Source organism: Hemiscyllium ocellatum, chromosome 14 (assembly GCF_020745735.1).
Source record: "Hemiscyllium ocellatum isolate sHemOce1 chromosome 14, sHemOce1.pat.X.cur, whole genome shotgun sequence".
Lineage (NCBI taxonomy): Eukaryota > Metazoa > Chordata > Chondrichthyes > Orectolobiformes > Hemiscylliidae > Hemiscyllium > Hemiscyllium ocellatum.
This window is the reverse complement of record NC_083414.1, coordinates 9,970,342-9,983,964: the sequence shown is the minus strand read 5'-3', so window position 1 is coordinate 9,983,964 and position 13,623 is coordinate 9,970,342. Positions and strand designations below refer to the sequence as shown.

General features: G+C 39.1%; 1 protein-coding gene across 1 annotated transcript in view; it reads left to right on the top strand.

Moving 5' to 3' along the window:
• p4htmb (prolyl 4-hydroxylase, transmembrane b) overlaps positions 1 to 13,623 on the top strand; it is a 72,317-nt gene that overhangs the window by 30,268 nt on the left and 28,426 nt on the right. The window contains exons 3-4 of the mRNA XM_060835075.1: positions 4,860 to 5,050; positions 11,075 to 11,171. Of these exons, the coding sequence (XP_060691058.1) occupies positions 4,860 to 5,050; positions 11,075 to 11,171 (288 nt within the window). The remainder of the gene's footprint in view (positions 1 to 4,859; positions 5,051 to 11,074; positions 11,172 to 13,623) is intronic.

Genomic DNA, 13,623 nt, shown 5'->3' with positions numbered 1-13,623 from the left:
GTTCCAGCTTATTTTTCACTCTGGAGTGAATTCTCAATTCTATAATTAACAAAATAATTGTTTCGCACGTTCCAGTTAGCATCTCAAATGAAGTAAATTATATTCCAAAGTTTGTTTTCTTTCAGACCTCTCTGGATACAGATGACCCCCAGTCTGCTGCCTGGCAGTTCATAATTATTTTGACCTTCATTTATGGCCTTTATTAACAAGTAAATTATTTTCCAAAAAGTAAAATAAAACCAGGAATTGCAGATGTTGGCCCTCTGAAACAAACAGGCAGAAAGTGCTGGAGAATCCGAGCAGGTCTAGCAGTATCTGTGGAGAGAGAGCGGAGTGAAGTCTAGAATCCTGTAATCCCAAAGGTTCAGCAATTTGTTTTTGTTTCTTATCCAAAATAGCCATGATTTGAAAACTGATCTAATGTCTTTAACGTCAAATATATTGGCAAATAATGCTTTTTTGTTCTGAATTGGACTACTTGCAAACAGTTTGTGTTGATAATTTGATCAAGTAGCGATTTCGTGAAAAATATTAATATTTATCATCAACCTGTTTGTATGTATTATGACACATTTGCAGAGCAGATGGGACTTGAACCCAAAATGCTGCCACTGCGGCATCAAAGCCCTCTGGGGACGAACCGTACACAGTACCACCTTCTCAGGGGAGGTCAATTTCATTTAAAGCACACGAATCCTTTGCGGAGGGAAATCGTGAGGTCATTTTAATACATGAAACGAGAATGCTGTGAATGCTTTTTTCTGGTCATTTTGGTATAAAATCCCGGCAATGTATTGACATTTGAAATGTATATAAAGTTTTTTGATGAAACACGCCCAATCTTTTACGAATTAAGTATAATTTGCTCTCCCATTGTGTGCTTGTTGCCTTAGGGAGAACATTCGTCCCGTGGGCTAATTGTGGGGAGTCGGTTGGATTCCCTTTTGGATAGCTGGAAAACCTTGTAATGAAGACATACATTTCTGTAGTTTCCTTCCCGTTACTTAAATCTTTGGACTTCAAGTCATAGTCGAATATTTACAAAGAGAGCGCATTCCAATTGTATATTTTGGTTGGGATAAATTTGGATATTACAAGTTTTCTTGGTTGCTGAAACAATTCACTTTCTGTAATAATGCCTTTATTCTGATGGTTGGAAAAGATCGAAATACGGTGTGTGTGTGTGTGTTTTGTTCTCCTTGGAAACGGTGAGAATTCTTCCGGAGAGTATAAATCCCACTTTTCAACTAAACTGAAGTTAGTGAGGGAAGATGCATCCCAGCGGGGGCGGGGGGGGGGGGGGGGGGGGAGAAAACTCTTTAGTCATTTTAATTTATTTGACGGTGGTAATTGAGGATTCTCCCCCGCTGTTAACAATTGTCAAACAGGAGGCCTCACTGATAACTCCGGAATGAATTCTGAATATGAGTAAGAAAGTTAGGTTTCCATTTTTAAAAAAATTCTAATGGCAATCGCGTTTTGCAAGTGACCCTTCTGCTTTCCTTTTAATTAAGAATATGTTTGGTTCCAATTTTTTTTATTATTTCTGCATTCACTTAACAGTTCTGTTAGAAGCCAGTTGAATACATTAAAAACCAGCGTTCATGAGAATTATACCCGGTGCTGCAGTTCGATAAAAGAAAACTTAAATGTAAAGGAGCATCAAATGAAGCCTTTTCAAAGCTTTGTTAATTTTATGACTGAGTTTTTTTTATTGCTAGGGATCCTTTTGAGAAAGAAAGAACACTTATTTTGCTGACATTTTAAAATTGAAATTATGGAGTTGGCAACGACTAAATGGATTTTTGTCTTATTTCCAAACCAAAGAACATAAGATATAAGATGTGGGTGTTGCTGGCAAGGCCAGTATATTTGTTACCATAACTCATTTATTAAAATAGTACCAGAGAAGGAGTTTCAGGAATAATAAAATTGGAAAATGCAGGAGAAACCTAACAAGTCAGTCATTATCTGCAAAGAGAAACAGTTAATGTTTTGAGGCCAATATGACTATTCTTTGAAACTGATTACTGATAACTTTAACTCTTTCTTTCTCCACAGACTTTGTTCGAGCTGCTGTGTTTCTTGAGCATTTTGGTTTTTATTTCGGATTATGGCAGTATGGTGGCTCAGTGGTTAGCACTGCTGCCTCACAGCACCAGGGTCCTTGGTTCGATTCCAGCCTCGGGTGACTGTGTGGCGTTTGCACATTCTCCTGGTGTCTGGTTTCCTCCCACAGTCACAAAGATGTGCAGACTAGGTGAATTGGCTATGCTAAATTGCCTATAGTGTTGGGTGTATTAGTCAGAGGGAAATGGGTTTCTTTGGAGGGTCTATTTGGGCTGGAGGGCCTGTTTCCACACTGTAGGGAATCTTAAAAAAAATCCAGTATCTTTGGTACTTTACTTTTATTTTAAAGAATTCCAGGATTTTGATCCAACAGCAGTGAAGAAACTGCTATACAGTTCTTTTAGGATAGTGAATGACTTGGAGGGGAACTTGCAGGCGTTTCCATGTGCCATCTGCCCTTATCCTTCCAGGTGGTAAAAGTTGAGAGTTTGGAAGCTGCTGTCTAAGAATCCTGGGTGAATTGCTGCTGTGCATCTTTTGGTTGGTACAAACTGCTGCAGCTGGGCGAGTAGTGAACAGAGTAAAGTGCCTGATACTCTGAACATGAAGTGTCAGATTATGGTTGAATACAGTTTTCTTCACTAGAAATGACTCACAACACTTCATGGGTGCCCAGTCTTTGCCTCCCAGATTTGTTCTGATCAGAGGCAAAATACTGTAAATGCTGGAAGTCTGAACTAAGCATGGATAATTCTGGAGAAATTCAGCAGATGTGGCAGCATCTGTGGAGAAAGAGTTAATGTATCAAGTCAAGTATGATTTTTCTTAGAAGAATCAACTCTTTCTTTCTCCACACAACTGCTAGACCTGTTGAGTTTCCCCAGCATTTCTTGGTTTTGTTCTAAATCTGTTTTATGTGCAACACTACGCCATGTAGGGTGTCTTCAAATGTTAAATGCCCTCAGACACTTCTGCCAGTATTGCTATAAGACATATGCAACAGCTATCTTGGTGATGACATGATCACATAGATTTTCTTTCTTTGGTTCTCTGACCACTTCTGGCACATCCACTCTGGCAGAAATGCCCTTCAGGGCACTATCAGTAGTAATCCTACTAAACCATTATTTATAGTGGTCATTGATGTCCCTACCTAGAGCAAAATTTCTCTTCTTGTTACCTCAGTATTTCTTATAAGTGGTGTTCAATGTGGAGGAGCATTGATTCAGCTGATGAAGGAGGGTAATAGGTGGGTTGTAATCAATAGGCGGTTTCCTTGCCTATGTTTGACCTGATGCCATGGACACTTAACAGGATCTGAAGTCAATACTGAAGACAGGTCAGGTGAATTGGCCACGCTAAATTGCCCATAGTGTTAGGTGCATTCGTCAGTGGGAAATGGGTCTGGGTGGGTTTCCCTTCAGAGGGTCGATGTGGACTTGTGGGGCCGAAGGGCCTTTTTACTGACTCCCGATTTTACACCACTGAACCATCATCTCTGGTAGACCAGGGCATACCATGGATGGTGATGGAAGAGACTTTGACATTAACTGTAAACTATGAATCAATGAGTATGATTATATCAGCCTGTCACTTGACTCATCTGTGGGACAATTTTCTAAATTTTAGCAAAGTTCCTAGTGTTAACAAAGAAGACCTTGGAAGATAAAGACCTTGGGTATATTTGTAAGTGATGATTTTAGAAGGTTGTAGAGATAGGGCTGGAGAATGGGATTAGATAGGTAGCTCTTTGGTGAGCAGGAACAGGCACAATGGCCTCCTTTGTACTGCAAAGTTCTGTTGTTCTATGATGTCTTGATGCTTAAGTCCATGCTGATTAGTCAGGATGGCTTTATTCTTCAGCTTTCTCATAGCAATATGAAATGAGTAAAACATAAGACAGTTAAGAGCCCAACACATTGTCCTGTGTCTAGAGTCAGACATAGGCCCAACTATATTGACACCCATTGACGGGGAAGTATTATCGCTAGACCACTAATCCAGAGACCCAGAGAATATCCTGGAGACCCATCTTTGAATCCCACCATGTTGAATGAGAATCATGTAACCATTGTCCATCACTGAGGGAAAAAAGATGATCTGATTCACTCATGTTCTTTAGGGAAGGAAACTGCTGTCCTCACTTGGTCTGGCCTATGTGTGGCTCCAGACCTACAGTAATGCAGTTGATTCTGGACAATTAGGAATGGGGAGCAAATGCTGGCCTGGCCAGCATCCTGCAAGTGAATGGTTTTTTTAATAAAAGTTCAGTATTTTCATAACCACCAGTGAGGTTTTTTTACTCAAGGTTATTTATAAAATCTACTTAATTCGTTCATTTTCTGTGGGAGATTTGAACTCTTTTCTCAGCATGAGTCAGGGTCTCGAGAATATTCACTAAAGGTTGTTGAAGAGCAGAGACAGGTAGACTCAAACATACCATTCCATGAATCTTGATGAATAAATCATAAGGGGCCACACAATTTCAACTGCCATAAATAGGCTGTGAATGCCGAAGCTGTATTTTATGTGGTGTTTTGTGACACCTCAGAATATGTCAGGTATTTCACAGCCATGTGCATTCATTGTTGTAATGTGCTTGGTATTACATTAAAATGTAAGGCTAGTCTATATATTCAAGTCTCTGAAGAAGCAAATGAATCAATATGCTCAAGAAATGATCAAGTTTAAGCAATTGTATATTGTGGTAGATTTCTGATGTAACTACTGCGTATTGTAATCTTTTGTGTTTGCAGTTATTTATAATTTGTTTATTATATTTTCCTCAGAAATTGCTAACTTCCTTTCAGAGGAAGAATGCAAACTTGTCATACATCTAGCAAAGTTGAAGGGTCTCCAAGAGAGCCAGATTATGCCATCTGACATTCAACAGGAGGCCATTGATGAGATGGATATCAGCAAGGAGGAAATTTTCAACTTACTTGACTACAATCAAGATGGACAGCTACAAATGAAAGAGGTATTTAGTGTTACTTAAGGAAGATACTTCATTGTTCTATCAATGTCAGGGCTTTTAAAATAATTTGTGGCTCCAAGCAATTGATTAATTTTTATCACCTTACAGACATCTTGCGTTGGGAGTAGTCAGGGTTAGCATTGTCAGTGTTAGGTATGCAAATTATTTTAAGGGTAAATCAGAACAGAGCTAGAGTTAATTGGAGTACATGATGCTCATCCAACTTGTTTATAAGAGCTGGGTTCTTATCGTGGCTCTCTTATGGCACAATGGAAGTATCCCTATCCCTGAACCAGAAGACCTGGATTCAGCTCTCACCTGCTCCAGACGTGTGTAGTAACATCTCTGAACAGGTTGATTAAGAAAATATTTTCAAAATGCATGAATTGATCACCAAAAACAAAGCTGGTTTCTTGATTTGCTGATGGTGGTTAATGGATATAAACATACTACATGTGATTTGGTGATGGGGAAAGAAAAACATTCAGTTGTGTGCAAGAGCACTTCTGGATATGAAATCAAAGCTGGATTCTTAAAGGCTACTGATACACAGTATTAGTGTCTCTGCCTCTGAGCCAGGAAACCAGGCTTTAACTTTCACCTGCTCCAGAGATGTGTAATAATATCTCTAAACCGTTGAATTAAAAAATTGAATAAAAGAAGAGGTGGATTATTTTAATTAGTTTATTGAATGATATGGTGGTGTTTTTTCCCCCAAGATAAATAGAGGTAGGTTCTTTCTCAGTTAGATGTTGGCTTCTGGACAAGAAAGGTGGAAAATCTTTTTGTTGTTAATTCAACAAATGAATATCAATCTGAATGATAGTTGAATGAGTGTAATGTGTTCCCAGACTGTGTACTTAATCAATATGGTAAAAGGTGAAGCTCTCTCCCTATCTAAATCCCACATGAGAATTCCTGACCAATGATTCTTGTTTCCCATTTTCTACATCACATATCATGTTGATCCCGAGTAAGCTTGTCACTTAAGTCTGTTGAAACAGCAGGCATTAGTCAAAGCTGTTCTTCATGGACATTTTGTAACTTTTCACACTTTAGCCAGCTACTTTTAAAGCAGTCAATAGTGCAACAATGTAATATTTATGACAAGTCTAAGTATTTGAAACTTGCAAATTAGACATGTAGACTTTGTGTAAGTAATGCTGACTTCCTGTTGGCTGAATTATTGAACAGAATGATATCAGTGATTGCAAACCACATGGTTCAACTTGTAGCATCTCCTCTTGACCAAGTCAGAGGGCTAAGGGGAGTAGTATAAATCGAATCATAGAGATATACAGCACGGAAGCAGACGCATTGCACCAACTTGTCCACGCTGACTAGCCATCCTAAATAAATCTAGTCCCATTCGCCAACATGTGGCCCATATCCCTCTAAACTCATCTTATTTATATACCCATCCTTTTAAATGTTCAGGGTCAGATGTGAATTTCATTGTTTCTTTACTTTTCTTAAAAGTATTAGGAATATATTTTAAAACTAAAATTTTGCCAAAGGGAGAGATCTTAAATTCTGAAGCAGCTGTTATCAAGTATGGTAAATTAGCTGGGAAAAATCCCTCTGCTTGGAAGCATCCCTAAAACTTACATTTTGGGGTGAAATTTCTGATTTGGAAGAAACTGGACAGTTGGGTTCAAAGTATGCTGGGCATTAAATTACCATTCAAAATTCCACTAAAATCTGTGTAAGTAATCACAAAACTAAAACCTGTAAGCTAATACAATTTTGAACCATAATATAATTCCTTTTTTTCTTTCGTTTTTGATGTATTTGAAAGTGGCAATCTGATATAATTTTGTTCGTACCATGAAAAATGAGTTTATCACCGAAAGTAGACATTTTAAATAAAAGATTCCAATCCCTTTGCTTTTATTGGTTCTTTGTATGCAAGTGTCACTGGCAAGGCCAGCATTTATTGTCAATCCCTAATTGCTCTCCAGAATAAGGTGGAGAGCCAACTCTTGAACTGCTGCTGTCCAAAAAGCCATAGTGCTGTAAGCAACATGATTTTAAAACCACTGGAAATAGCTTTATTTCAGGAAATGTATACTGAAACATTTAATAATTTCATAGATAAAAGCTAGTCAGTTTATTAATAAGTTAAATGTTCCTTGATATGAGAAGCTTATCGAATGTGTAACATAGAGCATTACAGCATGGTGCAGGCCCTTCGGCCCTCAATGTTACACCGACCTGTGAAACCAACCTGAAGCCCATTTAAGCTATACTATTCCATTCTCATCCATTTGCCTATCCAATGACTATTTAAATGCCCTTAAAGTTGCCGAGTCTGCTACTGTTGCAGGCAGTGCATTCCATGCCCCTACTACTCTGTGTGTAAAGAAACTACCTCTGACATCTGTCCTATATCTATCACCCCTCAATTTAATGCCATGTCGCCTCTTGCTAGTCATTGCCATCCAAGGAAAAAGGCTCTCACTGTCCAAAATATCTAACCCTCTGATTATCTTATATGTCTCAATTAAGTAGCCCCTCAACCTCCTTCTCTCTAATGAAAACAGCTTCAAGACCCTCAGCTTTTCCTCATAAGACCTTCTCTCTATGCCAGACAACATCCTAGTAAATCTTCTCTGAACCCTTTCCAAAGCTTCCGCATCCTTCCTATAATGCAATGACTAGAACTGCACGCAATACTCCAAGTGTGGCCACTCCAGAGTTTATACAGCTGCGGCGTGACCTCATGGTTCCAAAACTCGATCCCTCTGCCAATACAAGCTAATATACCGTATGCCTTCTTAACAACCCTATTGACCTGGGTGGCAACTTTTAAGGGTCTATGTACCTGGACACCGAGATCTCTCTGCTCATCTACACTACCATGAATCTTACCCAGTACTCTGCATTCCTGTTACTCCTTCCAAAGTGAATCACCTCACACTTTTCCACATTAAACTCCATTTGCCACCTCTCAGCCCAGCTCTGCAACTTATCTATGTCCCTCTGTAACCTGCAACATCTTTCGTCACTACTCTACCAACCTTAGTGTCATCTGCAAATTTACTAACCCATCCTTCTAAGCCCTCATCCAGGTCATTTATAAAAATAACAAACACCAGTGGACCCAAAACAGATCCTTGCGGTACACCACTAGTAACTGAACTCCAAGATGAATATTTCCCATCACCCACCACCCTCTGTCTTCTTTCAGCCACTGATTTCTAATCCAAACCGTTAAATTACCCTCAATCCCATGTCTCTGTATTTTGTACAATAGCCTACTGTGGAGAACCTTATCAAATGTCTTACTGCAATTCATATACACCACATCAACCACCTTACTCTCATCTACCTTTTTGGTCACCTTCACAAAGAACTCAATAACATTTGTGAGGCATGACCTACCCTTCACAAAATCGTGTTGACTATCACGAATCAACTTATTCCTTTCTAGGTGATTATAAATGCTATCTCTTATAACCTTTCCAACAATTTACCCGCAACTGAAGTAAGGCTCCCTCATCTATAATTACCAGGGTTTTATTTACTCGCTTCTTGAACAAGAGCACAACATTTGCTATCCTGCAATCTTCTGGCACTACTGCTGTAGACAACGACAGCATAAAGATCAAAGCCAAAGGCATGGTAATCTCCTCCCTGGCTTCCCAAAGAATTCTAGGATAAATCCCATCCAGCCCACGGGACTTATCAATTGTTACACTTTTCAGAATTGCTAACACATCCTTCTTGTGAACCTCAATCCCATCTACTCTGGTAATCTGTATCACAGTATTCTCCTTGACCACATTGTCTTTTTCTAGTGTGAAGTTTAGGTCTTTCCTGGCTAACTTGTCACTGTCAAGCACCCTAACTGAGCCATCACATCTCATCCGAACATAAGCCTTCTTCTTCGTCTTGACAAGAGATACAACTTTCTGAATAAACCACTGCTCACGACAGGGACATCCTTATCAAGGATCCGCAGTATCTGTTCCTTGAATAAGCTCCACATTTCAATTATGCCATCCACTGCAGTTTCCGTCCCCATCCTGTGCACCCTAAATCTTGCTTCATTGCATCGTAATTGCCTGTCCTCCAGCTATAGCTCTTGCCCAGTGGCATAAACCTATCCCTCTCCGTCATGAAAGTAAACATAACTGAATTGTGTTCCCTATCACTAAAGTGTTCACCTACCTCCAAGTCTAACACCTGGCTGGGTTCATTGCCCAGTACCAAATTTGATGTGGCCTCACCCCTTGTTGGCCTGTCTACCTCGTGTGTCAGGAAACCCTCCTGCACACATTGGAAAAAAATTGACCTATGTGAAGTTCTCGAACGAGAGTATTTCCAGTCAATATTTGGAAAGTTAAAGAAGTTACCCATAACAAGCATCCTGTCGCTCTCCCTCCCAACTAACTCCTTACTAACTTAAGTTAGTATTTGTGCACCAGAGAATGTGAGAGCTACCTCACACACCAAAGCAGCTGATGAAATCTTTGTGGATTAGCCTGGTTTAGTGTGAATTGAAACTTGACCCTGTGTAAAAAGAAAATATGTCTTGGTGCATAATTCATTTCCTTTTGCAATTCTCTGGACTTTGTGTCATTTTCACCTATTCTGTCCAGATAAGAATATTAAAATACAGGATCAAGAGTTGGTCACTTTGTGTATGTTGTGCCATTTAGTCACAACATAGCTGAATTTGTAACTCAGTGTCACCTTTCCATTCTATCCTTATCATCTTGAACACCCAGTAATGTGGTCCATAGTTCTAGCCAGGGAAATAGCCTCTCAACGTTGACCATGTCAAATTCTCTTAAGAATTTTGTGTTTCAATGAGATCATTGAAACTGTAGAGGGTATAGACTCAGTCTGCTCAGTTCCTTTTTTAAAGGACAGCCCTTCTTTATTTCAATTCTAAAGACAAGTTTATTTTTTAAACCAAAGCCCTGTTATTTGTTGCAAGCTTTCTTACTTTCAACAAAAGCTAATTTGATCCCTAACCACTTATTACTGCCAGAAACAAGCTGTGTGGTGGAAGTAAGAACTTCTTCCTACCCCATCCTTATTATATGTCATTAATGACTTTGTCTTCAGCTGCCAATGCTCAAAAATACCTAACTTTGTTACTAAATCTCGACCTGCCTTACCCATATATCTTTGTTACCTCTTTTTAAAACTGCCTTAGCTACTGCTTTTATCATCATTCCTAATATTGTCTCATTTTGGCTTGATTTATTATTACACTTCTGTGAAGTATAATTACAAAGTGCTGTGGAATATGAAATCGGAATAAGTACAAAAGACTGCCTTTAGCTATTTTAACATTAATCACTGCTGGTCAATACTAAATTTAAACTTATTTTATTTGTTAGATCCTGTATCCCGGGCATCTCCAAGTTTATATTGTCTTTCAGATGTTTAGCTGCTTCAGATTCCACCATTGATACCACAGGGAATACTTCATCTACTGTATCCACAAAACCTTCTGTATCCTCCATTAAAGTGCATGGCGTCATTATTGTCCATCCCTAGTTGCCGTTGAGAAGGTGATATTGAGCTCGCTCTTCAACTGCTGTAATTCATTTGGTATTGGTACACTCACAATACCAATGGGCAGGGTGCTTTTATTCTGTCTCTATTCTGAGAATGCATTCTAAGCTGAAGTAGAGCTCGTGTAGACTCTAAGTTGGGATAAGAGGAAAACTCAGCACCAAGTCACAGAAAAATTGGAACAGATATGAAGGGAACTTTGTTGTGATCTGGAGCTATCATTCCTTTTGTTTTGTGGTATGATGGAGACACACTGGCATTTAAACTGGACACGAAGACATCGGATACTAGATTAGAAGGTAGTTTGAAATTTGAAAAAAATTAACTTTACTTCATTTCTTATAGCTAGAAAGTGTAGTATTTCACAGTAGGTTACCCAGTCATATTCTCACCAGATTTACACTCCACTTCCTGTATATCTTTACGTTTGCCTGATTATTAGTATTGTATGGCGTTAACAAATGTTTTTGAATAAGAATTTATTTTTAATTACAGGTCTTGACCCATACACGTTTCGGTGATGGTGTCTGGATTACTCCTGAAAATATTCGAGAAATCTACACGGGTCTTGAGGCTGACCCTGATGGAAATGGTGAGAAAGCTTTCACTTGATGGAAAGACTAGAAAAGCTATGACCAGATAAGGTTAAGAGGAGATTTAAAGGTAGAACTCAAAATGATGAATTATGAAACGTTTTTATAAGTGTTGATTGGGAGAAACTGGTTCCACTGATAGAACATAGAACATTACAGTACGGTACAGGCCCTTCGGTCCTCGATGTTGTGCTGATCTGTGGAACCAATCTGAAGCCTATCTATCCTACACTATTCAATGTTTAGATTAGATTCCATTCCCTACAATATGGAAACAGGCCCTTAGGCCCAACAAGTCCACACTGACCCTCCGAAGAGTAACCCACCCAGACCAATTCCCTACCCTATATTTACCCCTGACTAATGCACCTAATGCTATGGGCAATTTGGCATGGCCAATTCACCTGACTTGCACATCTTTGGACTGGGGAGAAACCGGAACATCCGGAGGAAACCTACGCAGACACGGGGAGAATGTGCAAACTCCACACAGACAGTCGCCCGAGGTGGGAATCAGACCCGGGTCCCTGGAGCGGTGATGCAGCAATGCTAACCACTGAGCCACCATGCCACCCTGCAGTATACGTTCATCCAGTGACTGTTTAAATGCCTTTATAGTTGGTGAGTCTACTACTGTTGCAATCAGTAAACAGAAGAATGAGATTTAAGTTACTTTGGGAAAGAATTTTGAGATAAAGTGATATAATTTGTAAGGTTCTGCAATATCATAAAATTGCTACATTTTACATGTGTTTGACTGCAGATGAGTAACATAATCTAATAATCTTGTGACATAGTTAAAACCAATTTGAAAACAGATATTCAAGGAATTAGTCTTCATTGGATTTGTAGATTTTAGCCCTTCATGCTTCCCCTGATACCTACCAGATTCATTCCTCCATTGACCAACCAGGTGTACCCTCTACTTAGCCCCACTTCACTACCCTGCCCCCACCACGCTCTTTATCTGCAGTTCCCCCTACACTCACACTCAGTCCTGAAGAAGGTTTGCACCCAAAACATTGACTTCTCCACTTCCTGATGCTGCCTGGCTTGCTGTGTTCTTTCAGCCTTCTACTTGTCTTCCCCAGACAATTCATCAACTCACTGTGGAAGCTGGGAAATACAGACTGGAAAGTTACCAAGTTGGGTGCTAAGCCCCAAGTTATCTGATTTCACAAAAGTTGCGGCTGTCCAACATGGAATTAGGATCAAGAGAGGATGTTCAGCCAGAGAATGTCATCTTGCTTACTGGACTGTAAGCCTTGCTGAAAACTGCACGCATGTGTTGCCCTAAACGTGCAAAAGGTCACAGATATATTCTAAATTCACACATAAATAATAGACTTTGAATAGGTACAATTGTGTAGCATTATGATATCACACCAGTCATTTTGAGAATGTGTGCTAATAAATCCCACTATAGTAAATTATAAAATAGTAATATATAAATTCAGCAAATTTAGCTTTGTACCAGAATAACCACAATAGTTATTGAAGGATTGTACAAACTCAACTACCTCATAACTATCTATAGGACATTGAATATGCCACCTTTACCTGGCCTGGTTTGGCTTGCATTAAGAGGCTGTCAGTTGTGCAAGCAATTGAGGGATGACCAATAAATGTCGCCTTATCAATTTTACCAACATTCCAAAAACAAACCAAAGACACAAATAGTGCAGCGATAGATGTGTGAGGTGGGAGAAGAGGGATAAATGAAGAATGGAAAACCAGGGTTGAGACTGAAGAAGAGATTTTTGGTTAAAGTTATTTGGTCGATTGGATAATGTATCAAAATCTTCATAATATTTCCTTGATGAAGTAATGTTTTGCTAGTCTAAAGAGACAGTTATATCACAATAGACTCTTTTACAGTTTTACCAGTTGTTGGATTTATTCCTGTTGATTTTGGGCAATGTTACACACTCACACAAAACCAGGAAGTTATCATGCTACTTCATTCATACAGAAAGACGGATTCATAAATTGATGCTGTCGTCTCCACTCACTAATTGCGGATGTAAAACTAAAGGAGATTGTTGATTAGGATCACAATAGATCTTGGTATTCCTGCTTTTCTAGTAGTAGAGAATGACCCTATTGTCAATGGAATACAACTGCTCTTGCAAATTTTCTATTTGCATTCTTCAGAGGAAAAAAACTGACATGAGCAGATGCAATTTTAGACAACTGCTTGACAATATTCACTACATCATTTTGAACATACTCACCTATTCTTTTCCCAATTCAGCCCTCAATGTGAGGTGGTATGATTTTGTGCAACGTGAACTGGAATTCTCCAGACCTGTCATTTTGTGAATTTTTATTTTTATTTTGGATCAATTAGTGCATGATAGACCAGCTTTTGAGTGGATATTGTGTCGTAAGGTATTGAAGTATTTATTCCATAGTATTGTTCCACTCTATGAACAATTTCATGAGCAAAAG